Source organism: Beta vulgaris, chromosome 8 (genome assembly GCF_026745355.1).
Source record: "Beta vulgaris subsp. vulgaris cultivar EL10 chromosome 8, EL10.2, whole genome shotgun sequence".
NCBI lineage: Eukaryota > Viridiplantae > Streptophyta > Magnoliopsida > Caryophyllales > Amaranthaceae > Beta > Beta vulgaris.
The window spans coordinates 50,037,893-50,063,614 of NC_079209.1; the positions used below are offsets into that span (position 1 = coordinate 50,037,893).

The 25,722-nt window shown below is 37.0% G+C and overlaps 1 protein-coding gene across 1 annotated transcript; it reads left to right on the forward strand.

Moving 5' to 3' along the window:
• The first annotated feature begins 6,105 nt into the window (after positions 1-6,105).
• On the forward strand, positions 6,106-25,480 carry LOC104901637 (uncharacterized). The gene is made up of 18 exons (XM_010689228.4): positions 6,106-6,731; positions 7,904-8,417; positions 8,517-8,777; positions 8,902-8,993; positions 10,866-11,075; positions 11,160-11,564; positions 13,346-13,518; positions 13,662-13,755; positions 14,388-14,444; positions 15,685-15,819; positions 16,196-16,267; positions 20,029-20,142; positions 20,750-20,911; positions 21,040-21,168; positions 23,560-23,661; positions 23,750-23,826; positions 24,189-24,329; positions 24,714-25,480. The coding sequence occupies exons 1-18, from the start codon at positions 6,213-6,215 to the stop codon at positions 25,279-25,281; spliced, it is 3,825 nt and encodes a 1,274-aa protein (XP_010687530.2). The 5' UTR covers positions 6,106-6,212; the 3' UTR covers positions 25,282-25,480.
• The last annotated feature ends 242 nt before the right edge of the window (positions 25,481-25,722 follow it).

A 25,722-nucleotide genomic window follows, 5' to 3' on the forward strand; every position in this document is an offset into this window, starting at 1 on the left:
CCAAGCTGAACAATGAAGAATACCTGAATAAATGAATTAGTTTAATAGAGTATATTATTTAAGTATATGAAAAAGTAATATCATAGTAATAACATGGAAATTGGTATGAAGAATATTACTCACAAGATTAAATCCTTTGATGGTATCAATTTTGTTCTCATACATGGTGAAATCAAGTGTCTCAAAGAATTTTGATTGTCTAAACTCAATGGTATCTTTTTAGTACACTCACCATAATAATCATTCATGCACAACAAATTCTGCATAGATAAGGTGACAGGATAGTAAATATATAGTGTATTTTATGACGTAATAATACGAACTTGAGAAGAACATAAAAGTATTTTACAAAGAACATCAAGGTAACTATAATAGAACAAATGCTGTAATGAAAATATTATTGGAGTTGAACATAATTAGAATATATGACATGACGTTCTAAGATATAAAGAAATCAATTATTAGAGGATTATAGTAAGGTATTAACACTTACAAATGCTGCATTAGGAAAGAATATCCTTTTCTCTTTTCTATTCAATTTATTCCTCGAGTTGAGTATGTGACACCATGCATCAATAAGTTCCCAAAGATATGTCCATCAGACTCAAGGATAGACAATACTCTCTATTTAAAATAGTGCTTCCATCATCGTATAATTCTTCGCTAAAAAATTAAAACATATACCCGTTAATATTTAGATCGATAAGGAAAATAAATACATAAAAGAATATATGAATAGTATTGTTACTCTTTAGGAAGTTTAGCTGAAAGAGCATATTCAAGTATGCAAATTTTATCGTCCTCCTCCTCGTCTACAAGATGTGAATATTGAATTAAATACGGGGACTTGAAAATTGCAGGGAGCTTTCTCATTCTTTTGGTAACCTTATCCAATTATGATCACTGCTTTGTGTTTAAAAAAAAATGGAGTGAGTTAATTATTTTTTAAAACATACACAACCACAAGCGTAGTTAAACATAAAATTTTCAAATACCAAGGAAGATTTAATTTACCGTTGTTGATCGTTTGCAGAGGAGTAGATTGTTCTTCTCCGCAACGTGGCAACACTTGTTCAGATTCACCGACAACTCTTTTTACAGCTAAGTCAACCATCTCTCCAAACCACTCAGAAGAAAAGATTTCATTGTCCTGACTCAATAACGAACTTCCCACACACTTCTTCGAAAACTGTTAATTCGGAGGCATTTGCGAACCAGAGCCCTTGACCACATTGTTCAACATTTTGCTATGATATTATTTATCAAAGTGTTTGGGAAAAATTCTCGACAGATTTCAAGAGGGTTGTAACCCGTACAAAACACAAAGCAATGTTTAACGTTGCCTCTCTCAATTGGTGTTAATTTCCTGAAATTAGAGCCAAAGACAAGATGCAAATTTATTATTTACTAAAAGGTATTGCCATTCAAAGGTAATACGAAATGCAAATAATGACCCAAAAGGTCATGGGATTGCTAGACACACTAGTTTTTTTATTGGGAAATTTCCTCAGGTACCCCTGAGGTTTGACGTAATTCCCAAATTACCCCTCACATTTGGGGAATTCCTCAGATACCCCTGAGGTTTGTGTTTGTGCTCAAAATACCCTTACTATGGACGGAAACTTAACGCCGTTAGGTTTTCCTCTCCTTCTCCTTTTTTTTCTCTCCATCCATCATCCTCCATTGATGCACATGAAAGCTTTCTCTCTCCTCCCACCCCACTCTAAAGCCCTAACCACCCAACCCCCACCACCTCCCCTTCCCCCCCCACCCCCTGTGTCGCGCTCAGTCGCAACCCTGCCTCGACCGCCGCTCGCCGGAGCTTCGCCGTCCACCAGCATCCTCGTACTCTCTCTCCTTCGTCGCACTCTCTCTCTCGCTCCTCTCCTTCTCTAAAAACCTCTGACCCCTCATCAATGGTGGACGAAGCCCACCTCCCTCTCGTCACGACGACCTCATCAAATTCCACGAAGCACCCACCACGGGCCCACTTGCGCGAACCAGCCAGCATGCCCACCACTGCCCCACTTGCGCGAACCACCCACCAACGGCCACCACTCACGCAAAACACCCAACCACCCACCTCCCTTCCTCTCGCATACCACCACCAATTCAATTCGAATGGGTTTATTTCGAAATTTCCCCAATTTAATTGCAAAATATGGGTTTCTCGAATTAGAGTTTTGATTGCTCGAATAATCTAGGTTTAATTCGAATTTGATTGCAAAAATGTTGCTCGAAAATTTGGATTTCTACTCGAAATTGGGGTTTTGATTTCCCTGCTGCAGTGGTGGCTCGCGTTAGAGGGGTGGTGGCTCGCGTTGGGTGGGTGGTGGCTCGCGTTGGGTGGTGGGCTGGGTAAGGGTGGGTGGTTGAGTGAGGAGGCAGGGGAGGAGGGGAGGTGTGGTGGGATGGTGGGAGGAGAGAGAAAGCTTGGAGGTTCATCCATGGAGGAGGGTGAGAGGAAGGAGAGAAACTGAAAAAGGAGAGAAAAAAAAGTTAACGGCGTTAGGGTTCCGTCAAGAGTAAGGGTATTTTGAGCACAAACACAAACCTCGGGGGTATCTGAGGAATTCCCCAAATGTGAGGGGTAATTTGGGAATTACGTCAAACCTCAGGGGTACCTGAGGAAATTTCCCTTTTTTATTTTATCATTATTTAATCTATGCAAAACATGACAAAATTCATTTTCATGTGGATTAGTAGAATAAGTACATACATGCAGATTGGATGGAGGTTCAAGGTGTTCTTGTTCCTCTGCCTGATGTTTATGATTTTGTTGTTCATTGATTGGTTGATGATAGTCTACCTGAGGGTGTTGCTCTTCTTCGCATTGTCGTTGGCACGATTGTCCTTCTTCGCTCAAGAGATGAGTTGGTATTGAGATATCCATATTTACTGGCTTCTCAATCCTATCCAACAAAGCTCCACAACCAAAACCATACTCAGATTCAGAAGATATCCTTTTGTTAATGTCCTCTAAACGCCATAACGAGATGAGCGGAAATAATCTAGTATGAGAAAAAGTTTGCCTTTGCAGTCGATCAAAATAACAAATCTGGAAAACAAGAGAAGACATTAATGTAAAAAATAAGAAAAACAACTAATTGAAAATAATATTAAAGCTACTAAAGAAAATAATAAGATACCATGAGGAAGGGTAATGGCCCGGGAAGAACCTTGTAGTGTTCTTCTTCCAGTAAATTGCCCATTCAGATAAGCTATCCAACGTATATTTACACCAGTCGTATGAAGATATACGCATGGTGTCAAAGGTAGTACTAAGAAATCGATATAGTGGTTGGGTGTTTGAGTTAGACTTGATGCATGTGTTAACTACTAAAACCAAAAAGCTTCTCCTCCAATTGTCATCAAGATTAACGCCATGACTAAGAAGTTTCTCGACTATAGCTTTCAGACTAGGAACTCCACCACCATGATACTGTTTCCTCAACAATGACTTCCCCTCCAATAAAAATACCATATACGACATGGACATCAATTGCATCGACCTTGATTTGTGTTATGGGAAAAAAAAAAACCATTACAACAAAATACTATACAAAGAACATGAAAGTGTAAAAAAAAAAACCAATTGTCATCAAAAATTAATGATCATGGAAAAGAACATGAAAGTGTAAAAAAAGGAACACCATAATTATTTAAAAAGAACATATTCATATAAGACTTGATACTACATATTCGTGATACTAAAAAATCACAAAAATGAAAATAAACATGAAAGTATATTAAAAGAACACAACACAGACAGTAAAAGAACATTCACATTAAAAACTTATAACACCATACTGATTGTCAGAATATGTACATATATACAAGAATTGACATAACTAAACTACAAACTAGAAATCAAACAGGGAAACTTCATAAAGGTATAAATCAAATAACATCATACTACTAAAAAAAGAACATTTACGAATATACTAAACTAATAAAAATAAAATACCTTAATGTCTCTGTTCCTATCTAAAAGTATGCACATCCCATAGGGGTCAAAATCCCTCAAAAGTTTTGCCGCGAATATTGTGTCATCCTTGGAAAGTTAAGATGCATGAGGCCTCCGAATCCCATATCCCTTATCGCTCTTAGCTTATCATCTTCCCTCCAAACCTTTAATTAGTTGCATAAACTGTTGAACAGTATGCCTAGGATTAAGAGTGATTTCAACTTTATTTTTTCCTAATGTGTTAGCATTCTTCGAGCTCATTCCCCCTTTCTGAAGCGGCTCCCTGGTAACCAATTGTTTTCTTTTCCTTTTCTTTCTAACATCTTGCTCACGACGTCCACGACGTCCATTAGGTGCATCCATCTTTTTAACCCCTCCATTTCCCTCACTCAAATGTGAAGCTTCACATTGCAGTTTCTCCATAACTGGCAAGTTTGTAGTTTTCCGTGGTGTTCTCTGGTACTGGATAATGGTCTTATTATGACCAGAGAAATGTTCTTCTCCTTGATTCTGTGTGTCTTGAACTTGTATGCAGACTTCTCTACTATAATCAATGCATCATAAAAATCATAAGTATCTAATCACTTTAAAATTATGGATTTAAGTAGCTACACTATTATTATAATCGTATGTATGTGATGTTTAAATTAAATAGCACAAAATTGCAATTAAATAATCGTCCTTACTTTTCAATATCCTTATGACCACATGATTTGTTAATGTCATCCAACAATTACGGATCCACAACCTGTACTTGCATCGCATTGTTCCTAACCAATTTCTTTTTCTTCTTTGCAAACTTCTTCATCGGAACATCTAAATCACTGCTTCCCACCAAAAACAATAATAAAAAACAGCAGAGTTCATATTTATTTTCCAATGGTAAAAAGTTAACTTACATATACAAAGCTCGAATCGCAAACTCAAAAGAACATGACACTTACATATACAAAGCTCGAATAGCAAATACAAAAATCATGGCTACTAAACAATCCGAGCATGCGCATATAGTTTTGTCTATAAATTTAATTTTACTAACAATTCATTCAATTAACACAATTATAATTCAGTAACAATTCTCACTACCAATTAAAACTCACTATTATATTATCACTACCAAATACTAAAATATTATAGTAACTTTTAAAGAACAAACAATATACTTTTATTTTGGTATTTTATATTGATGTTTTGCTATCCGGTTCTAATTTGTAGGTAGACCCAAGACTACCATTTAATATGCTCTAAGTGAGTGAATATTAATCAGGTACCATGCAAAATAAATTATCAAAAAAAGAACTTGCCAAAGTTGAGCTTTGTGGCAGCAAACAAATAATACGTACGTAAGTTACCTTTTCAGATACTTTACAATCTAGCATCACCTTCACACCAAAGAACAAACAATGGTCGCTTATAATTTTTTTCATATTACTAAAAATCATCCAACTCACCCATTCTCTCTTGCGAAAATCATGAAAATTAACTAACCAAAGTTTAATTTGATCCACTCAAAATCATCCAACTCAGGAGAAAGCAAAAAGAATTCAAGATTTTAATGAAGAAGATGACAAATATTGGATATATACTTAGTTACCTTTTGTTTCCAACCTTCAGACGATCATCCATGGCGTCAATGGTGAAGAATCACTGTGAAGAGTGCATGCAAAACCTTGAAGGAGAGAGATATGAATTTTGAAATTTAACAGGTATTTTATCAAAACCGGATATCAAGGGATTTCTAAGTATTTTTTTTTAAATCAGTTTATATTATCTGATAATTGCTATATAGATATTAATTTTTATAATTTACTTTCAAAAAAAAAAATAGCGCTTATCTGATATATAGATAATATTGTAGTATTTTTTATATTTTTTTTTAAAAAAAATTATTGCGATGGATATGGAGTTATACCGCAATTTATGGGAGAATTTCACTTAATTCTGTCATTTTTTTTAAAAATTATTTATATTAATAGTGCTTTGTCAATTTTTTTTATAATAAATTATTTATATTTCTGCCATTTCTTGCGTTTCAATTTTTTTTATAATAAATTATTTATATTTCTGCGAGTTCTTGCGTTTGGTTTGTTGGCTGTTGCGTTTCAAACCAAGTCTCGGGTCTACCTACAAATTTGCGCCAGCCGCAGCAACCTAAAACTAAAACCCCTAAACTCTAAAGCCCTAACTAACAAGTGCTTCACTTCTCAGCAGCCTAGAGCTTCAACACCATCTCTTACCATCAATCATGGAGATGGAAGGTCTAGAACTCCAAGAATTCGACAATTTCGAAGAAGAAACCGACGATTTCTGCGCAATAATTCTCTCCAAATTCAGCAACTCCAACAATGAACAACACCTCCATCTTTGCTCTGTTATCGGCGCCATGTCACAGGAGCTTAAAGACCTTAAAGTGCCTCTCTCTCCTGTCGCTTACTTCGGCGCTATTGTTGCGTCAATTGACCGCCTTTCTCTCTCCTCTGACTCTTCCTCTTCTTCTCCTAACCGCCCTGTTGACGCGCTTGTTACTTTGCTGTCGTTGATTATGCCGAGGATTTCAGTGGGGATTTTAAGGAAGAAGAAGGTGTTGTTGTTAGAGTTGTTGGTTAGGGTTTTACGTGGTGGTAATAATTTGTCGTCTGATTGTATTGCGGCAGGGTTGAATTGTGTTTCGAGTTTGTTGGTGATTAGGGATTCTTTGAGTTGGTCTGATGTTAGTCAGTTTTACGGGTTTTTACTCGGTTTCGTTACTCAATCGGATGCAAAGGTATAAATTTTGGTGATTTTTTTTGTAGTTTTTTAGTTTTGCAAGAATGGATTTTGGTGTTTGCATAATTGTATCTTTAAGTAATCAAATTAACTGTTTTGTGCGTGTGCTCGAATTTGCTGGGGGCTTAGGTTTGCTTAATGAGTGGCATGATCGCCTGCCTATCTGAATGTAATGCACGCGTTGCTAAGGTTTTGAGTTTGTGGTTTGGTTGCTCTAATTTTGATAAATATAATTGATTCACTAATCCGTTTGGTTTGATGGAAAACATCTTTCATGAAAAATACTTTCCTTGGAAAATGCAAATAAGTATTAGTTTTCTTTTGTTCGGTTTGGTGGAAATCTATAGGGCTGAGGAGGAAAAATTGAGATGTTGGGAATGAAAGAGTGGAGAAAATGGTTCCAATAAGTCTGTCTGCTGCCATAAGTCCCTTTCTTTCGACGGATAATGTCCTGTGAAATCTGTTGCTTTTCTTAAATGTGATACGTTGCTCTACTTGTCAGATGGTTTACGACCAAGGTTCAGCTAACTGATTTGTTCTGAATCGTAAATACAAATTTTTAAGGGTAATATGCTTACTCGCTTCTTTGAATTAGAAGTGAAGTTTCTTCAAAACAGCCTCTGAAGATAATCGTTCTTAGCAATGTTTTTGCTGTCTTAGTGATTTTTCTCCCTACTTTAGCTTTTGCTTATAAGCTTTCCTTAAATTGTAAAATCTCTTCTAATGGTCTTTATACAGAGATCTACAATCAATAATAACCTTGTAACATTAGAAAACTTAAACACGTCAATAACCTCTCATATATGTCAACTAGCATATTAGAATGATTCCTCTAATTGGCTTAGGATATTTTCTAAACTCAATTTGGAAGGAAGTTTACTATCTGTAAACTCTGAACCACAGATATGCCAGCCTGGAGCTACAATCCTAAATTAAGCAGTAGCTTCGGAAATATGTGCTTGACCGGGCATGTGTTGCGAGCCCAGCATCCCTATTCACCTCTGTCATATGTGCCACCCGTCCGGGCTGCTGTGTTTCTGCTTGGCTGCTCATCTCTGCTTTCGTTTTGCTTTTACAATATTAGTTTTTCATTAGTGTCTTGATGTTGTGAATAGAATACGTAACTTCAAATAATATTTTGGATGATATTTGATTGTTCGATTTCTACAGGTGAGGAGGCAATCACATATCTGTGTTCGAGATGTCTTACAAAGCTTTCAGGGATCATCACTATTGGCACCTGCAAGTGAAGGATTTACAAACGTGTTTGAAAAATTGTTGCTACTTGCCGGAGCATCGAAAGGCGCCCCTGCTGAGAAAGGAGCTCAGGAGATTCTGCATGTCCTTGAAGCCCTTAAAGATTGCCTGCCTTATATTTCCATGAAATACAAAACTTGCATTTTGAAGTACTACAAAACCCTACTGGGGGTGCGTAAACCCCTTGTCACAAGACGGATAACGGATAGTTTGAGTGTCCTTTGCCTTCATCCTAGTGTGGAAGTTAAACCTGAAGAGCTGGCAGATCTTTTAAGCTCTCTGGCTGTTTCAGTTCCAGTGGACGAGACGTCAGCTGATGGCATGACTTTCACTGCTCGTTTGTTGGATGTCGGAATGAGGAAAGTCTACAATCTCAACAGGCAGATCTGTGTTGACAAGCTTCCCCTCGTTCTGAATGCCTTGCAAGGTTGGCACCCCTCCCCCTCTTCATATGTCTGAGTGTTCAGCAAAAGAAATTAGTGATATTTTACCAGTATGTTTGCTATTCTACTTGCCTACTTCGCAGATGTGTTTGAATCTGGGTTTGAAGAAGCTAAATTTGCTGCGACTGAGGCAATGAAGAATCTGATACAAGCTTGTGTTGATGAAGACCTAATAAAACAAGGCGTTGAACGGGTAACACTTATTTCAGACTTCAGCAACAGGAAGTCCACACCATCTAGTATTGAGAAAATTTGTGCTACTATTGGAAGTTTGCTTGACAACAGATATCGGAGAGAGTGGGACATGTCATTTCAGATCGTCTCTTTGATGTTTGACAAACTAGGTATCTAGTGGTTTGAATTTATTTCAGCCTTTTTGCCTCTTTACCTTCTTCCTCCTGTGGGACATAATTTGTTTTTTTGGACTTCTGCATATCATGTTGTGATCTATATGCATTACCATTTTAGGTAAATTCTCTTCTGACCTCCTAAGGAGCACCCTGGAGAGCTTGGCAAGCATAGAGAAGGAAAGCGATGATGATTTCCCAGAGAGGAAACAGGTTGCCTATTGATTCTTACTTGATACTCATATATGTTTATGCTTTCATTTTAGAGAATGTCTGTACATTGCTGGTTTGGTTAAGCTTTCCTCGAGATTAGGTATGAGGGATGTCGAATACTACCAAAAGTCAAGAACATTCATGTTCAAACTATCCTAATTGATCTGGTTAGGCAGCTGCGGAATTTTTTTAATTATCACTCTTAAGTATAGAACGATGGTCAGGTAAATGTTTTTGCCTACTTGCTCAATGTAAACTAGAAGTATGCCCTTATCATGCAGTAGTTTCATGCCCATTCGTAACACTATCCTGTATCAGAAATGATTCATGTTCTAGTTAACTGATTCCTTTGTGGTGAAGGACTTGTTGCCAACAAAATATTCCTCCTAAGCATTTTGCCATCTACCAAGAACAAAATATTCCTCCTAAGCATTTTGCAATCTGCCCTTGGTACTTGTCCAAAGCATTTGTTGTCTATCCTGATCCTTTCCTTTTGCTTAAAGATCTGATGCGAAGTGTCCTAGATTTGCCTTATGCTTAGTTTTTAAAAGCGCGCCCACGCTCCTAGGCCAGGGGTGAGTTCAGGCGTTCAGGAAAACGCATCTGACAGGTGAGGTGATCTACAGCAGATGCTGGGAGGCGCGCGCCCGCTTCCAGAGAGGTGCAGGGCGCCTTCCTTGACCGTTTTTTGTTCCGAGGAAAAGACCATAAATTTGTACTAAATTTCTCAAATTAAGTCACAAAGTCTTCAAGTAATTGCATGATTTTACCCCAATTTATGCCCTAAATCAAAAACCCTAATTAGGTCAAAACCCTAATTTGCTAACCAGTCAAAATTGAACGTTGCTGGCAATATATATTGTGACAGAATCAGCCGAGTAGTCTTGACCAGTGGTAGTCGGAGTCGCCGGTGTTCCTACCTCTGGTGGCCGCAGACCGGTAATCCTTCTTCCGCTCTGCCGAGAGCTTTTTTTTTTATAATTTTTTTTTACTTCTGTTTGGATGTCTTTCTCTTACTAAGCTACTAAGGGCTGGTTAAAAAAAAACAATCATATGTATTACTTTGAAAGTTGATTTTTAACTTTTCACAGCCTTCTATATTCCAATTGTTGAGCTGTCACTATCTCCTTTTGCTGTCAAATTTTCATTCTAGTGTCACAATAAGTTAATATCAATCTTGTATTGATTGTTTCTTTTTACCTCCACTTTCCGGCCTCAACTACTAGGGATCTTTTAAAATATCAAAAGGAAAAAAAAAGCTGAAATGGTACAGCAGATTTTTTTGGGCCCTTTTAAGTCAAACTTTATAGCTTAATATTTTTTTTTTCTAAAATAGAGAGAAGGTGCATCTCTTCTACAAGATGCGTGCACTGTTGCCTTGGCGCCTCCCTTTGCCTTGCGCCTTTTAAAACTAAGGCCTTATGACATCTCTACGAGGCTATTACAAAGTAAAATATTTTTATTTTCACCCAAAAAGTTGGGTTCAGCTCTTGAAGCGAAATGTTCGTCATGCTAATAAGAGTTCTCTTGAACTATCATCATTTGATTCTTACCAGTGTTGATCTTAGGATCTGGGCGTAATTAAAAGCCCAAGCCGGTAAGATAGTCCATGATCCGAAAATGCCTTGGTAGAGTTTCAGCTGTCAATTTTCCTGGGATGCTTGAGTTTCCTTGCATTATGTTATATGCCTGCATGGCGTGGCGGGTCATTGAATCATGTACCAATCTGTGTTGACAAATGTAGTCCTTCAAGGCGTTCTTTATGGGTGTGACACATGCAACTAATGTTTTACCTTTTGTCTTCTTATGTTAATGTTTTTATTACCCCTTCAGCAACTTCTTTGACATGTAGTGGCTTATTCTCATGTGCAGCTGCAAGATTGCATTGGATCAGCTCTTGGGGCGATGGGACCTGAAGCTTTTTTAAGCATACTCCCACTGAAACTGGAAGCTGATAATCTATCTGAGATAAATGGTTGGCTTTTTCCAATTCTTAAACAGTATACTGTTGGTGCGCGCTTGAGGTTCTATGTTGAGTCGTTGCTCGGTACAATCGGTAATCTTAAGCAGAAATCTCACAAGGTACTTTAGTTATGCTACTTTGCTAGCAGAAATGCTCTACTACATTTGTTTTTGTATCATTGATAAATTTAAGTATTTTGTCAGCTTAAGCTTGAGGGGAAAGTCCAGTCATCAAGATATGCAGACAGGATGGTATCACAAGTGTGGTCCTTATTGCCTTCATTTTGCAATTACCCGTTGGACACTGCTGAAAGCTTCAAATTTCTCGAGAATGTATTGCGCAATGCTCTGAGTGAAGAATCTGATCTCCATGGAATCATTTGCTCCAGTTTGCTAATCCTCATTCAACAGAACAAGTGTATTTTAGAAGGACACAATTATATTCCCAGTGATAAACTGAATGCTTCCACTGAGAGAGCTATTGGTTGTTACAATCAAGAGGTGGCTGCTGCTAATTTGGGAGTTTTGAGGTCTTATGCTAGTAGCTTCTTGTCAGTTTTATCCAAAGTTTTCCTGAATTCCACAAACGATCCTGGTGGAAGTTTGCAGGTAAATTTCCATGTAAATTTTTGTGCTTCAGTATTCATTTTAACTTTCTTATTCTTGATTAACGTAAGGTTGGTGGTCTCGGTAGATTAGTGTTTTCTTTGGCTATGAATCGTGTGGATCTGGTGTCTTTCTATGCCATAAGTTAATGGGGAATATTTATAGTCCTTCTCTTGACCCAGTATCTATAATAACAGTTAATATAAGGGCTTTTTATCAGTTCTTATCATGAGCTTGCCTTTTCGGAAGAAGTTCTTGGTGTCAGGTTGCTTATTTGTGTAGAATAACGTCTGTTGTTGTGTATATAGTTTTGGTTCAATCAGTTTTTAGAGAAATATTCACCATGCCTAGACCTGATGGGCTGTCAACTTACCAATCTATAAAAATGGGGTTCATAGAGGTAAAGTGGTAAACTCTGCATCTAGCTCACCTGCAAAAATGAATGGGTAGATCCCAAGTGGAGTGAGCTAGTTAAGCCAAAAGATTTCAAGTTCAAGTCGTTGCCATGGGTTGAAGAAAATCCTCGGAATGGAGAGTGCTCAGTGCATGGTATCCCTTGCCGTTGAAGGATTTTTTTTTCTTCAATAAATTCGGTTTGTTAATTGTTAAGTATTTTTCATACTGATTTTCTTCTCCCTTTTATACCAATAGACGTGCATTATGAGGCATGGTAATTGTATAGGTGTAAGGTTGAGTGGATCCACTTTGGTTCTCAACACCCCCTGTAATTCTACCCAAAATGGGGGTAATACATATAAGCCTCTACTCTGGTCATCACTTCCTTCTTCAAACCGCCAGTACTTCATCTCTCTCTCACTTCTTATTTGAACTTTATTAACCCGTAGTTTTGCTCATTCCAAAGATGCCCCAATAAGAATAGCATGAGTTTGTTATGTGCTCGAACTGCTAAGACATGCTCAGGTACATGGAGACTCCACATACAAGTGAAGTTGTCGCTTCTACACGGATTCTCAGTGTATAACCCTGTTTCTTTTTTGTAATGTTCTTCGAGATAGCTGTGCAGTGTCTATTATTTCATTTGGTCCTTGATCTTGTAAAGTTGAAGATTATGACCACATTTTATGTATCATCAGGGATTTCTTTTATCCTCTGCCTTTTCCTCCTTCCTTGAAGTTTTCCTTTTACCCTTGATTGGCTTCATAAAAACTGAGGTCCAGTTCCTGCATCTTATGCTTTTTCCTGTGGTATGTGAAGGAATAATACCTCAATTAACTGAAAGCAATTCTAAAATACAGATTCGCGAGGTTTCCAACAGTAAGGGGATAAATCTTCATGAGTTTTGTTGTAACTTACATGGTAAAGAGGCATGTAAACTGTATTGGATTATATCTGGGTCAGTGAGCAAATATGGTCATTCTGTTCTTTTTGCTGCAGAATACGAGTTTCTTGGAAAAAAAGGACCTCCACTCTCTCTGCCTACATAAACTGAAGCAGAGATAAATTAGATCTTCGTTAATAGTTGAGTAGAGGGTCCTCGACTCCTCGTAAGACATTACTTAATAGTTCTCGAGTATCTTAGAATGGTGAAGCCTTTCTTTTGTAGTACATGGAGCATGTAGTAGTCTGCCTCAATTTAAGTGAATAATAGAGTCCAGACTGGTAGATTACAGTGATATGGTACAACCATACAACTGATTTGTTGTTAGGCAATTTTTTATTTTTTATTTTGACGCATCAAACTTGTGAGTTCGTTTGCTCTCAAAATTTGAGATCTTTTGTAATATTTGAAGCTCACACCACTTTTGTATCATTTCACATTTTAGGCTACAATTGGTGAATTTGCTTCAATTGCAAGCAAGGATGTTGTATCAAGTATTTTCAAGACCAAAATGAAGCGACTTTTGAAGGTCACTATTAATGCTAATCAAGTAGAGAACACTAGAGATTCAATGCAGATTGACAGTTCCTCCACGGAGAACTCACTTTCTCGTGAGAGGTGTGCTACATTTCTGTCTTGTTAGTAATGTGCCTTCTGTAATAATGGATCAATGAAGCGATGTGCTCAGTTAAGGAATGCCATTTTTTTAAAGCCTAGAATGATAATTGATCATTCTTCATTTTTTCTTATTACTTTGGCAGAGCACATCTTTTTGATTTGGCTGTTTCACTTTTGCCTGGTTTGGGGACTCAGGAGATCGATGTCTTATTTACTGCAATAATTCCAGCATTGAAGGTTTGTGATTCACTAATACTTCCTCCGTTTAGAAATAGTTGCACCATTTCTATTTTGTGCACTATTCACATCTTACAATTAGATTGTCTTTGGTGATTTATATTTTAGGAAAAACATAGTCATGTGGGATCTTGTTAGATTTGTCTCGATGTAAATTTTTTTAATATCAACTTTTTATAATTTTTACTTATTGATAATTAAAGATATTAATGGTTGAAATCATACATCGGCATGCGTGAAAAGTAGAAACGGTGCAACTATTTCTAAACGGAGGAAGTATATATTAGGAAAATTGATATTAATAATACCAACCGTCACTTCTTGTGTAATTAATCCCATCTTTGTATTTATTTCTGAATAATCCCAACTTTTGGGGGGACCTTTTCAAAATAATCCAAATTGTTGTTACGTTTGCCTTCGTTAATCCCTTATGGGTCTATGGTATGTGTAAACTATAATAGTTTGGATTATTTTGAAAAGCTAACCCAAAAGTCGGGACTATTATGAAATAATTAGAAGTTGGAAATATTAGGAAATGACAGGTGAAAGTTGGGATTAATTATATCAATATGTTTTTCTGGGCTCCGATTGTGACATATATCTGGTGCTATCTCTGGTATCATAAACTGCAGGATGTAGATGGCCTGATCCAAAAGAAGGCGTACAAAGTTCTTTCAATAATTCTAAAGGTGATCTTGAACCACTTCGAGCTTTTGCATTTTAGAGTTTGCATCTTATCATCCACTTCCATTTCATATCTGGTTGAGGTTATAGGTCTGACTGAATAGGAGCATTTTAGACGGTAATCTAATTTGGGGGGGGGGGGGTTCTTTGATATTTAGCTAGAGTAGACTGGCATTTGTGGTTGAAGTATATACTGACAAGCCTTTGGAGGCCAGAAATCAGGTTGTTTTTGATGATGAAAAGAGCTGTCAGGAGCAGCTCTGAAAAGGGAGCCCGACTAAAAAAATTGCTTTCAAAAACTTCCAACACCAACACCAGAAAAGGGAATTATGGTTGCCCACTAAGCTGAGATTATAGGTGAAGTTCAATCGCTTCTATTTTGCCTCACAGGCTTTAGATTGAACTATGCGGTCTGAATCATGTTTATAAATTCACTCGCCATTCTACCGAGCAAGAGGAAGAAAAAGCAAACAGAAAAGACAGGGGCTGTCAACTCCACTGTAGCAGCAGTTAATCAAGAATGTCAAAGCTTAGCGCTTCTTCTCAACCCTTGAGCTAGGTCGTGCATAGGTCTTTCCTGTTTCAGTGACACAATTGGTCTCATGACCAAAATTTGGCGAACAGTTGCAATTGTAGATTCCTTCGATTTTGGAAGTTGTTGGGGGTATATCAGAACTTGAACGTGCGACCATTAGGCTAAAACCCAATGCTCTATCAACTGAGCTATACAGCCCAAAGAAAATCGAGTAGTAAATAGAGATTTTTACAAGATGAGACTGAGAACACCTCATCAGTGAAAAGTTCTGCTTTATTTCGGAATTCGGATTCACTCGGAGCTTTGGCAATGACCTTAGGAGGTGTGATATACATATAGTCAGTTTAACGGGGTGCAACACATCTAAGTTAGCTTGGCTTTCCACTGGCAAAATTTCGTCATTTTAGAACTTTATTTGGTATCTTAGAAGTGTATTCTACACCATTGTGGCACTTGCAGATGCTTCCTTGGGGGGTGGGGATGTGTGGACTGGGGACTGGGGTGGGGGTAGGCGGTGCTTTTGATAATTTATGCAAAAGGAAATGACACTTTCTGATCATTTGGGAGAAGATACTTTATGCTTGAATTTACTATTGTTGTTATCAACAAGTGTTTTTAATCATTTGACATGTTCATATATTAGCAATATGAGATTCCTTTTGTAGTTGAACTTTTTGTTACTTTTTGAATAACTTGGGTTTTGATGGTAGAATTCGGATGGGTTTATTTCGAGAAAGCTTGAAGTGGTTCTGAAGCTGATGATTGAAGTGCTGCCTTCATGCCATTTCTCGGCCAAACGTCATAGGCTTGACTGTTTGTATTTCCTGATTGTCCATGTGGCCAAGGTTTTGATTTCCTTCTTTAAATTTTGTGATTGCTTGCTTTTTAGTATTGTTACTTCTGCTGCTTTCTTTTAACTTCTACTGTTTCTAGTTTGCACGTTTGTCGACACTGAACTTTGAGCATTAAAATCTTGAATTGTGTATAAGTAAACATCATCAAAAGTTGGTATTTCGAAACAGTATATTAAGACGAATTTAACAAGATCCCTCATTCCTTACGTATAAGTAACACATGAGAGTCAAAGTGAGGCATATGGATAGTATACAAATTGAATACGGTGGAAGTGAGAAAAATAACGGAGGAATAATGTGAAATAATATGTTGAAAGATGACTTCTCTCCCCTTCTTACACTTTCCTTTTGCCGTTTCCATCCCCAGGATGAAGCAGATTTTAAAACGGGTGAAATCATCAGTTCATTCTTAACTGAAGTTGTACTTGCTCTGAAAGAGGTATGATATGAGATTGATATTATTGCAATTTGTTATGGTGTTCACTTTTAAACTTGCATCTGGAAAAGTTTGTTAATTTTTTAATTATATATTGGTCATATGGTGAGGGTATTAGATGTTATGATATAACGATGATTATAAATTTGTAAAAGAATGAATATGGAAGTCTTTTATTACAACATTAGTTTTAAATGGCTATTTGAAAACCAACAATTCTACTGTATAAATATTATATATTACATGTCTATTTTATTTTCAAAAAGTTCAAAAGTTGATACTTGAATTAGTAATCTATTCGTTAGTGAACTTAGTTTTAAAAGGTGGTAGGTGCAGATGGTCCCCAGAGCGGCGAAGCCTAGGCACCCTCATCTTGTAGGCTAGATAGAATTGTATTTCTTTCGATTTTTTTTTCTTCTTCTATGTTGAATAATTTTTATAAAAGAGCATTGTATGATATATATGCATATGACTAAAATACATAGATACTCCAAAATAAAACACCTTAAGGTAAAAAAAAAAAAAGAAATTTAAATAAGGGCATGTGAGTACTCTGCTCAGGGTCAGCAGTGGGACACCTTCACAACTGCCGTAAGAGAGAAAGGAAGGGGTAAAAAAAGAACTATTGTAAAGCTGTATATTAAGGATGAAAAGAAAAGGTAAAAGCTTCTCTTTCTAAGTGAGAAGTTTGCTTGGATTTGATTCATAACGCTAGGTAAAGTTTCAATTTGAAGTAATCTCGGTTCTCTTAGATTCTATAACTCTATTCTACACATTCTAGCTAAAACAGTTCCAGCCTTCCAGGTGCCTAGAAGCGCACTTCCCCTGACTTTCCTAATGTGTCTTCTTCGTTGTCTGGGTTGCTTTGTGCATAGGATCAATTCTATCCATTATTAAGCTGTAGAAGCAAAACTAATGGAATTTATATTATATATGCTCTGGGATGGAAGATTTCACACTTTGGAATAACAATTAAAAATTCAATGCCTAACCACTTTTTGATATTTGATGTCTGCTTGGTTTGGCACATACACTGGGTATGTTTAATAGGATATGGTATGGGAGGCATGTGTTAAGATTTCATGCTATAATATTAGAGCTGGCATAAGTTGACACAACATGACAAAAACGACACAAACCGGATACGAAAAAAGTGGGTTAATGTTGAGGATCTCCAACCCGTTTAGTTACTGGTCAACACGACACCACACATTTTACTAAATGAGTTGGGTGAGTGTTGAGGTTCTGAACACGAAGACAACACGCTTGAACTCGTTTAACACAATTCCTAAACAAATAAAGGATATTAATATAGAGATTGGTTTAAAATTACCAAAACCTACCTAAACACAAAAACACGGCGAACTAGACACGGAAGAAGGGGGTTAGTTTTTAGATTTCTCAACACGTCTGATTAAATGGGTCAACACGACATGACACATTTATTAAATGGGTTGGATTAGTGTAAGGGTTTCCTAACTCGTTTATATATGATACAAACACGGACACGAAATGAACACGATTTTTGCCAGCTGTATATAATATAGATAGTCCTGAACCTTGTGGTGGAGCTGCCTTGACTTCTTTTACAAGTTGACTGTTCTATAATTGTTTATTAACAATTAGGGTGTGTTTTGTCTAGCTGATATCAACTATTGCTGAAAACACAAGTTAAGACAGCTGAGATAGAGATGGGCATGGGTCAGGTCTAGCTAGACCCATACTTATGAATTTTGTTGTGGACCCATCCATATATTTGATATGTAAAAAAAAGGGTTTGTGAGGTGGGTCTGGGTCTGAATCTATGACCCTATTTTTAACATCGACCCTATTTTGACCTAGATCCAACCCGAACCCAATGGGTCTCATAATTCTAGTCCCATTTAAAATGGGTCGGGTCCAACTGGGTTGCGTCCTGGTTTTAGGCCCATCTTTGCCGGAGATAATGAGTCAAATTCAGTTGAATGTAACACACTACAATGAAGATAATTTTAACACCCCTAAACTTTGGTCCAAAAGACCTTATTATAACATGCATCAAAATCCTACTATCATAATCGGTTTAAGGCTTAATCTTCCTTCACTTCTTCATTCTCAGCATCATTATCTTCATGATTATTGTTTTCTTTAGGGTTAGGGGGTAACGTGACATTAGCCTCTACTTCGTCTTCTTGAGAGTCACTAGGTAGTGCTTCCTCACCCTCACTAGAAGGGTCATAATAGTATTGCTATTCCTTTATAACATCCATCAACACAGTCTCCCAATATTTAAGGTTAAGGAACCATTCTCTTCCATTTGTGTTTGCTGTCAAATTGGGCTCATTATTGTTGACGATGACATTCATATAATTTTGTTTAGCTTGTCCAAAAAGATCATCACTATGGGGTATGGCCAAAACGAGTTGAGCTTGCCTTTCTGGGGGTATTAAAGTCATTGAGTTCTAAAAGTTCATTCAGACAGTAGTACTCAATAGCGATTCTTACACGATGTACATACTTAAATATGTACTTACTTCCTCATTTGAAGGTCGTAGGGAGAACGGGATAATGGTGTACTGTCTTTTTAGCTGTGCTCTTTCGTGCAGTGTGTCGATATCCAACCATTTGAACACATAAGAAAATCAAAAGAAAACAATACGCACCTAAAATAAGTTTCCCATAAAAAAATTACCCTTCACCATTCGTTTTGGAAAAGGGTCCCGTTACAATAGGATTTTGATTAGAATAGTAGGATTTTATTGTAAGTTATAATAAGGTCTTTTGGACCAATCGGGGTGTTAAAAATAATGATTGACAGTCAGCCTAGCTTGCATAATGAGAATGAGAAGCTTGCTGTGGATATTCCAACAAATTGCGTGCATTCTCTAATATTTAAATTACTAGGGTAATATCTTATCTGTTGGTAGCTTTGGGCTTGAAATCTAAGATTACTTTCAGACTTGTGTTCTATTATGTCTGCGACCGACAGTTCCTTGACCATTAATCTTCTAGCTCATCAGCTCTGTTAAAATATAATTAAAGGTATTTTATTAGGGGTTGAATGAGCGTTATTGAGAATAGGGACTAGGAATCTAGGGTTGATGGCAGGTGAGTAAGTTGTGATCCGTGCTCACCCAAACTATAAAACATATGAAGAGAGGAGATGGGAAGCTCGGTAATACTTTATGGTAATTAATGTAAAATTTCTGTTCAAGTAGGAATTCTGTCTGGAGCTTCATATGTGAGGAAGAAATGTAATCAGGGTCAATAATACATATATGTTGTTTGCTAACTGCTTATTCAAATATCTATATTTGGTTATGTCCGCGTAGGCGCGTACTTATAGCTTTGGGATTTAAGCTCAATTGATAAGTAGAAGCTGTGATTACTTGTTGGCTTTACATTTATTTGCTGATTTGAAGCAACTAGCTACCATTACAGCTCGCCGTGTCGGTCCCCAAGCAAGGTCTCTCTCGTGGGCCAAAAGTATTTATTCCACTCGCTTTGTCTCTCTCTACAGTCACTGCTTGAAAGTTATCTTTTTATAGTTTACTCATTGATAAAGAAAGTAGCGTGTGGTCTTTAATTATGATTATACGTGGGTTTTAGAAGTAGCTTTTGCTTGTTACTCTATTGATATTTTTCCTTATTTGAGAAGGCAGGTTGGGTTCTATAAATTGCTTTTCTTAAGAAATTGCAGAACTCTTTCATGTCGAATTTGCTCATATTTCCTTGCTGATAGGTTTCAGTAGTTATTCCCTCTTAATTAATATTTTTATTTGCAGGCGAATAAGAAAACCAGAAATAGGGCTTATGATATCCTCGTCCAAATTGGTCATGCTTGTGGAGATGAAGAGAGGGGTGGGAAAACGGAGACCTTGCTTCAATTCTTCAATTTGGTAAAGAGTTTTTTTTGCTGCTCTATCTTGTTCATCTTTCTTTATGGGTTGTCTCAGATTTAGATTCATCCTGAATGTCTTGTTAATTATCTGATCAACAGTCATGAAAGTATTGACTATTGAGTATTGAGCAGTGATTATGAAGTACAGAACTTACTTAATGAAGACTATGTTGCTCTGCACTTGAAAAAATCTACCATATGAGGTTGTTTTGCTTCAAGCCATATTTGTCAACAAGCTCGTACTCAGTGTTATGAGTGGAAACTTGAGCTAATTTTTTAGCTGGCTGCCATATTATGTCTTATAAGTCTCCTGTCTATGGCTATAGAGGATCCTACGTGACATCTGTTATTATACGACTCTTCCTACAATGGGTTAATCTCGATATACTAGTGTTAAATTTTCAGGTCTAGAATCTAAGATTTTGACAGGGAATAGGTTTTTAAAATTGAAAAGGGGGAAATCTTGTCAGTCTAAGAGTTGGGAAGTAGATACTCCACCAAAGAGACCTGTGTATGCCACAGCAGGAGGAAGATACCTGACTTAGATACTGGCTTGCATTTTTATCGCTCATTAAGATGATTTATGGGTTCTTTTGTTTTCACAGGTAGCGGGAGGTCTTGCTGGTGAGACTCCACATATGATTAGTGCTGCTGTGAAAGGCTTGGCTCGTTTGGCTTATGAATTCTCTGATCTTCTTTCAAGTGCATACAGTGTGCTGCCCTCCTCAATTCTTCTTCTTCAGAGGAAGAACAGAGAGATCATTAAAGTATGTCGAATTCTGTTGTAGACCTGTTTTTTTTAGTTTGTTTTAACTACATGGCGAATTTAGCCTTTTTGGTTTTCTCTATATCAGTTGAAGGATTATTGTTAATTTATTGACCATTGTTGGTTCAGGCTAATTTGGGTCTACTTAAGGTGTTGGTTGCAAAATCACAATCTGAGAACCTGCATAGTCACCTGAAGCTCATGGTTGAAGGCGTTTTGAAGTGGCAGGATGATTCGAAGAATCATTTTAAAGCTAAGGTTTGTAGGTTGCTGTAGTGGATGATACTTTCTTGTTGTTCTAGCCATTTAGCTCTTTAAGTCGGTAATGTACTTCTTTCTTAGGCATATTACTTTGGTTGTGATTTCCTTTTGTTTTGAACCTTTAAGGCCCGTTTGGTTAGTGGTACTAATGGTAGTAATGGTAATGGTTTCTAGTGTAAATTTGTGAAGGCATTCCCATGTTAACATCCGTGGTAATACTTTATACCAAAACACCTATTTTCTTGCTAAACATTCATTACCATACATTACCACTTGGGAAGGTGGTATTGAGCGGTAATGAAAAATTATGAAGGAAAATCCATGTTTTGGCATCAAGTTTCTTTACCATGGATATTAACTTGGAAATATATTCACAAATTTACACGAAAAAACATTACTATTACCACCATTTAGTACCACTAACCAAACAAACCATAATAGCTATAAACTCTGAATGGATCATTTGCTCAACTAGTTTTAGTTGGCTCGATAAGGATACGCCCTCAGTTTTTCTTAGCAGAGATCTTTCTCCTTCCCTTGTGTATGATATTGCGATTAAGTCAAATATCAGATTCATTCATTGGGTGGTGAGGATTCCTACTGTCCTCAGAGGTAACTGTTTGCAAGTGAAAACTGGTCAATAAAGCAGTAATTTTGTGTTTGTATAGAGAGGGGGGCGGGTTAACCAAAATAGGGCTCATCCTTCTGAGACTTGGTGGTGTATCTAGATTCTAGCTGCGCTTGGGTTCACAGTCATGGGGTTTGCGTGGTGTTTCCGTCCTGACGTACTTGGGGCTGGAGTTCTTTTGTTTTGTTCCTTACGTTTTGTAGACTTCTAGCCCCTGTTACTGAACTCTCCCCCCCCCCTGCTCTAAAGAAAATTCTTTCCTTACAAAGAATATAAGATTTGTTGGAAAAAATCCAAAAAATCAGTTGTGGAAAATTAGAAGGAATTTCCAGCATGAATCCTTTGTTCAGTTGGTGTGCCTGACTTAACATTGCACTTGTTTCCATAGATCTCCTGATCACAGTTCCGAATTTAGTTGTGGTTTGTAGTTTTATGTTTGTTGACTGATGTTAAGAAGGAAAGCTACTTTTGCATCCAATATTGATCTTACAGTGTAGTTTTGTGCGGTTGCATGGGGTTTTCTTTGGGGATTTGACTTCCTTGTAGGAACCCTGGGTGATTGATGCTTTATTGCCATCTTTGAACTTAGATTTTGTTATTTACTATCAGGGATAGATCTAGGATTTTGAATTTGGGGGTCCTAACTAAACCAAGCAAATAAACAATGATCATAATAACATATGAGAATTGAGAAGTTTAGTTTTAACAATAAGAAAAACTTTATATTATTTGAAGCATGTATTAGATATACCTTAATTATATAGATATTTTAATGTTGTCTCTATTTTTAGTTAATCTAACAGATTTGACTTTTACACTCATCAACATATGCAGCTCTTACCTTTTATATCTTCAATTATATGTTCATAAATTACTTTAAAAGTTGATATAAATTTGGTAAATGTAAATAGAGACAAATCCAATTTTTTACATAGCAATTATTTTTAAGTATTTGTAAATAAAGCTTGGTCAAACTTAATATAGCAATAGTGTACAAAGTCAAATTGTTGAATTTATTTGAAAACTGAAGGAGAATAATCGTTATATCACAAAAAACGGTTAAAATTAGAGCTAAATAAAGAGAGATGGGTACCATTCAAGATGATGAAATGAAGATCAGATATAAAAGAAAAAATGGTAAAAGAGAAAAGAACAAGAAGTAAAAAATTAAACAAACAAACAAAAAAAAGCCATCAAGCAAAGAAGAAAAAAAAAGGAAAAAAATAGCTGGAATTGGTGTTTCAGGGATTCGAATCCCGCGTCCAACAATACCCGCTGTCATACAGGAATTGTTAGACAGTTTGGTGAATTTACCACTGAGCAAAGATGCATTTGATGGATTTATGTCGCGCGTATTACTTTTATTCTACGTAAAACTTGCCCACCTTTAAAACAAAAGGAAATCTGATTTTTTTGGCTGGGCCTGTGCCACCCAGGACCCTTAATAGGTCAGCCCCTGATTACTCTATTGGTGATCTTGTCCATGCTATATTACTTTATTCGGTCTTCTGCAAACAATGGCTGCTGGCATACTACTGGAGACTCTGCATATTTTTTGGTACTAATGTTCATTTTTCCCTCACAAATACATAGTAAAATTATACTATGCAAATCAACCTTCCAGGCTGATTATCACCAGTGTGTGTAATTGTTATGTCCTGATTTCTATTGAGAATGTAGTCTTCCACTAATTTTAGAGCTTTCAATTTGTCTTGTTTGAAAATTTTAAGTAGTCAAAAGTGGTTTTGTGTCGTTGGTAGGTTAAGCACTTGCTGGAGATGCTTGTCAAGAAATGTGGGATGGATGCTGTTAAGGCTGTAATGCCTGAAGAACACATGAAACTTCTTACTAATATCCGAAAGGTTCAAAGCTGTATATAATTTTGTTTTGCTTTTATTAGTTAACATATGTTCTTTTGTTTGTGATTGCTAATGTGTTGGTTCCATTCAGATGAAGGAGCGGACAGAGAGGAAGTTGGCAGCCAATTCTGAGACAAGATCCTACCATTCAAAAGCAACTACATCCAGGTTAAAGTTTTGCCACTGTTGTTTCTTGATATATGCGTGAAGATAAAGTTTTTAACCTGACATCCCACATCTCTGTGGGTTCTGTAAATAAGAGTGAACTTCTTATCTGAGCCAAAGAGACATTGTGGAGGGGGGGGGGGGGGGAGGTGTGTTCGGAAAGAGCATTCTGATTTGATGACAGATTTTATGAAGCCAATTGTTTTGCGTTCTTTCTCTGCCAATGGCTGTAGTTATGTTTTGTGAGCAGAAATGTTTAATAAAATGGGAGTTATAGTGATAGTTCATGTTTTTATTGGAAACTATTGAAGTTATCTGATACTATAACTTATTTTGCAATTGACGGGTGTAACTGCACTTTGCAGGCAAAGTGAGTGGGCTCACACTAAGATATTCTCAGACTTCGATGAAGAAACAAGTGACGGAGATGATATGGATGCAGAGACATCTGTTGGTCGACGAAGCATAGCATCTTCTAAGTTAACATCAAAAGCGCTATCATTAAGGTTAATATCTTGTTGTTTATTAGTCAAATCCAATGGCCTATGTTTTACTACTATCCTTTTCTGAAGGTAATTGCCACATACTATCTTAGGTTGTCCAAGATATTATGTTATGATCAAATATTTTTGGTACAGCACAACTTAAATTAAGTGGATATGGAGTTCCTTATGGAGGAGGTGATATGAAGAGCTTCTATTAACCTTTTAGTTGCGTGTTATTTTATATATTCGGAGATTTCAGACAATATAGCATTTACAGATGATCGCAGCGTCGGTGTTTGTGGACTGACCCCATTTTTGAAACTAAGGCTTTAGCATTGTAATTGTTGTTGTGTGAATTTCAACCTTTATTCCCAATTAATTTCTCTTACATCCAATGTCTCTTAGGTCAAGGAAAAGAACGAAATCTGCAAGAGCCTTATTGGAGGACTCGCTTAGCCAATTAGAAGGTGAACCACTTGATCTTCTAGACCAGCGAAAAACCAGGCTAGCTCTTCGCTCAGGAGGGAATCTGAAAAGGAAGCTTGATTCAGAAGATGAGCCAGAGTTTGATGAAGAGGGGCGACTTATAATTCGTGATGGAGAAGTACCAAAGAGAGAGAAATCTTATGATCATGAATTCAATGAAGATAAGACTGAAGTCCGTAGTTATGTTTCTACAGATTCGAAGAGAACCCAGAAACGTAGAAAAACATCAGTGTCAGGATGGGCTTATACTGGAAAGGAATATGCTAGTAAGAAGGCTCGTGGGGATGTGAAAAAGAAGGGAAAACTAGAGCCATATGCGTACTGGCCACTAGACCGTAAGATGCTGAGCCGTAGACCCGAGCATCGGGCTGCTGCAAGAAGGGGTATGGCTAGTGTTGCTAAGTTGGCAAAGAACCTCGAAGGGAGGAGTGTTGCAAGTGCACTTTCTGTGAAGAGCAAGGTAAAAAAGGCCCATAAGAAGAAATGAAGGATTTCCAGAGAATTCCTACCGTTATAAGTTTATGCTTCCATTCCAAGAATTTCGATTCATTTCTTTTTCTCACAGAAGTAGGAAGATGCCAAAGTTACTCATCTTGTACACAAATGTAATGAATCTGCAGTAGACTGCAGTCCAATTTTGATGTCTTGTATATTTATGATCTGTTATGGAAAATTACATTCATATAGTTGAGTCATTAATTGTTTTAAAGGACGAACAGAAGCTCTAGTCAAAATAAGAAAACAAAAAAAAAAAAAATAGAAAAAAAACTGAAGTTTGAATCTGTTTTTAAACAGACGGTTTCATGTTAGTGTTAACGTGAGACAGTTGATGTCGACTTATATCATGCGCGTGTATCAAATCAACAATACAATTAGTTAAGCACTTGCACCTATTAATTATGCCAGCCTTAAGTTGCTTCTGGGTGAA

Coding starts and splice junctions, on each gene's coding strand:
- LOC104901637 (XM_010689228.4), top strand. CDS start 6,213: ATGGAGATGGAAGGTCTAGAACTCCAAGAATTCGACAATTTCGAAGAA. Junction 20,143..20,749: donor TGCTTCAATTCTTCAATTTG/GTAAAGAGTTTT, acceptor TTGTTTTCACAG/GTAGCGGGAGGTCTTGCTGG. Junction 20,912..21,039: donor AGAACAGAGAGATCATTAAA/GTATGTCGAATT, acceptor TTGTTGGTTCAG/GCTAATTTGGGTCTACTTAA.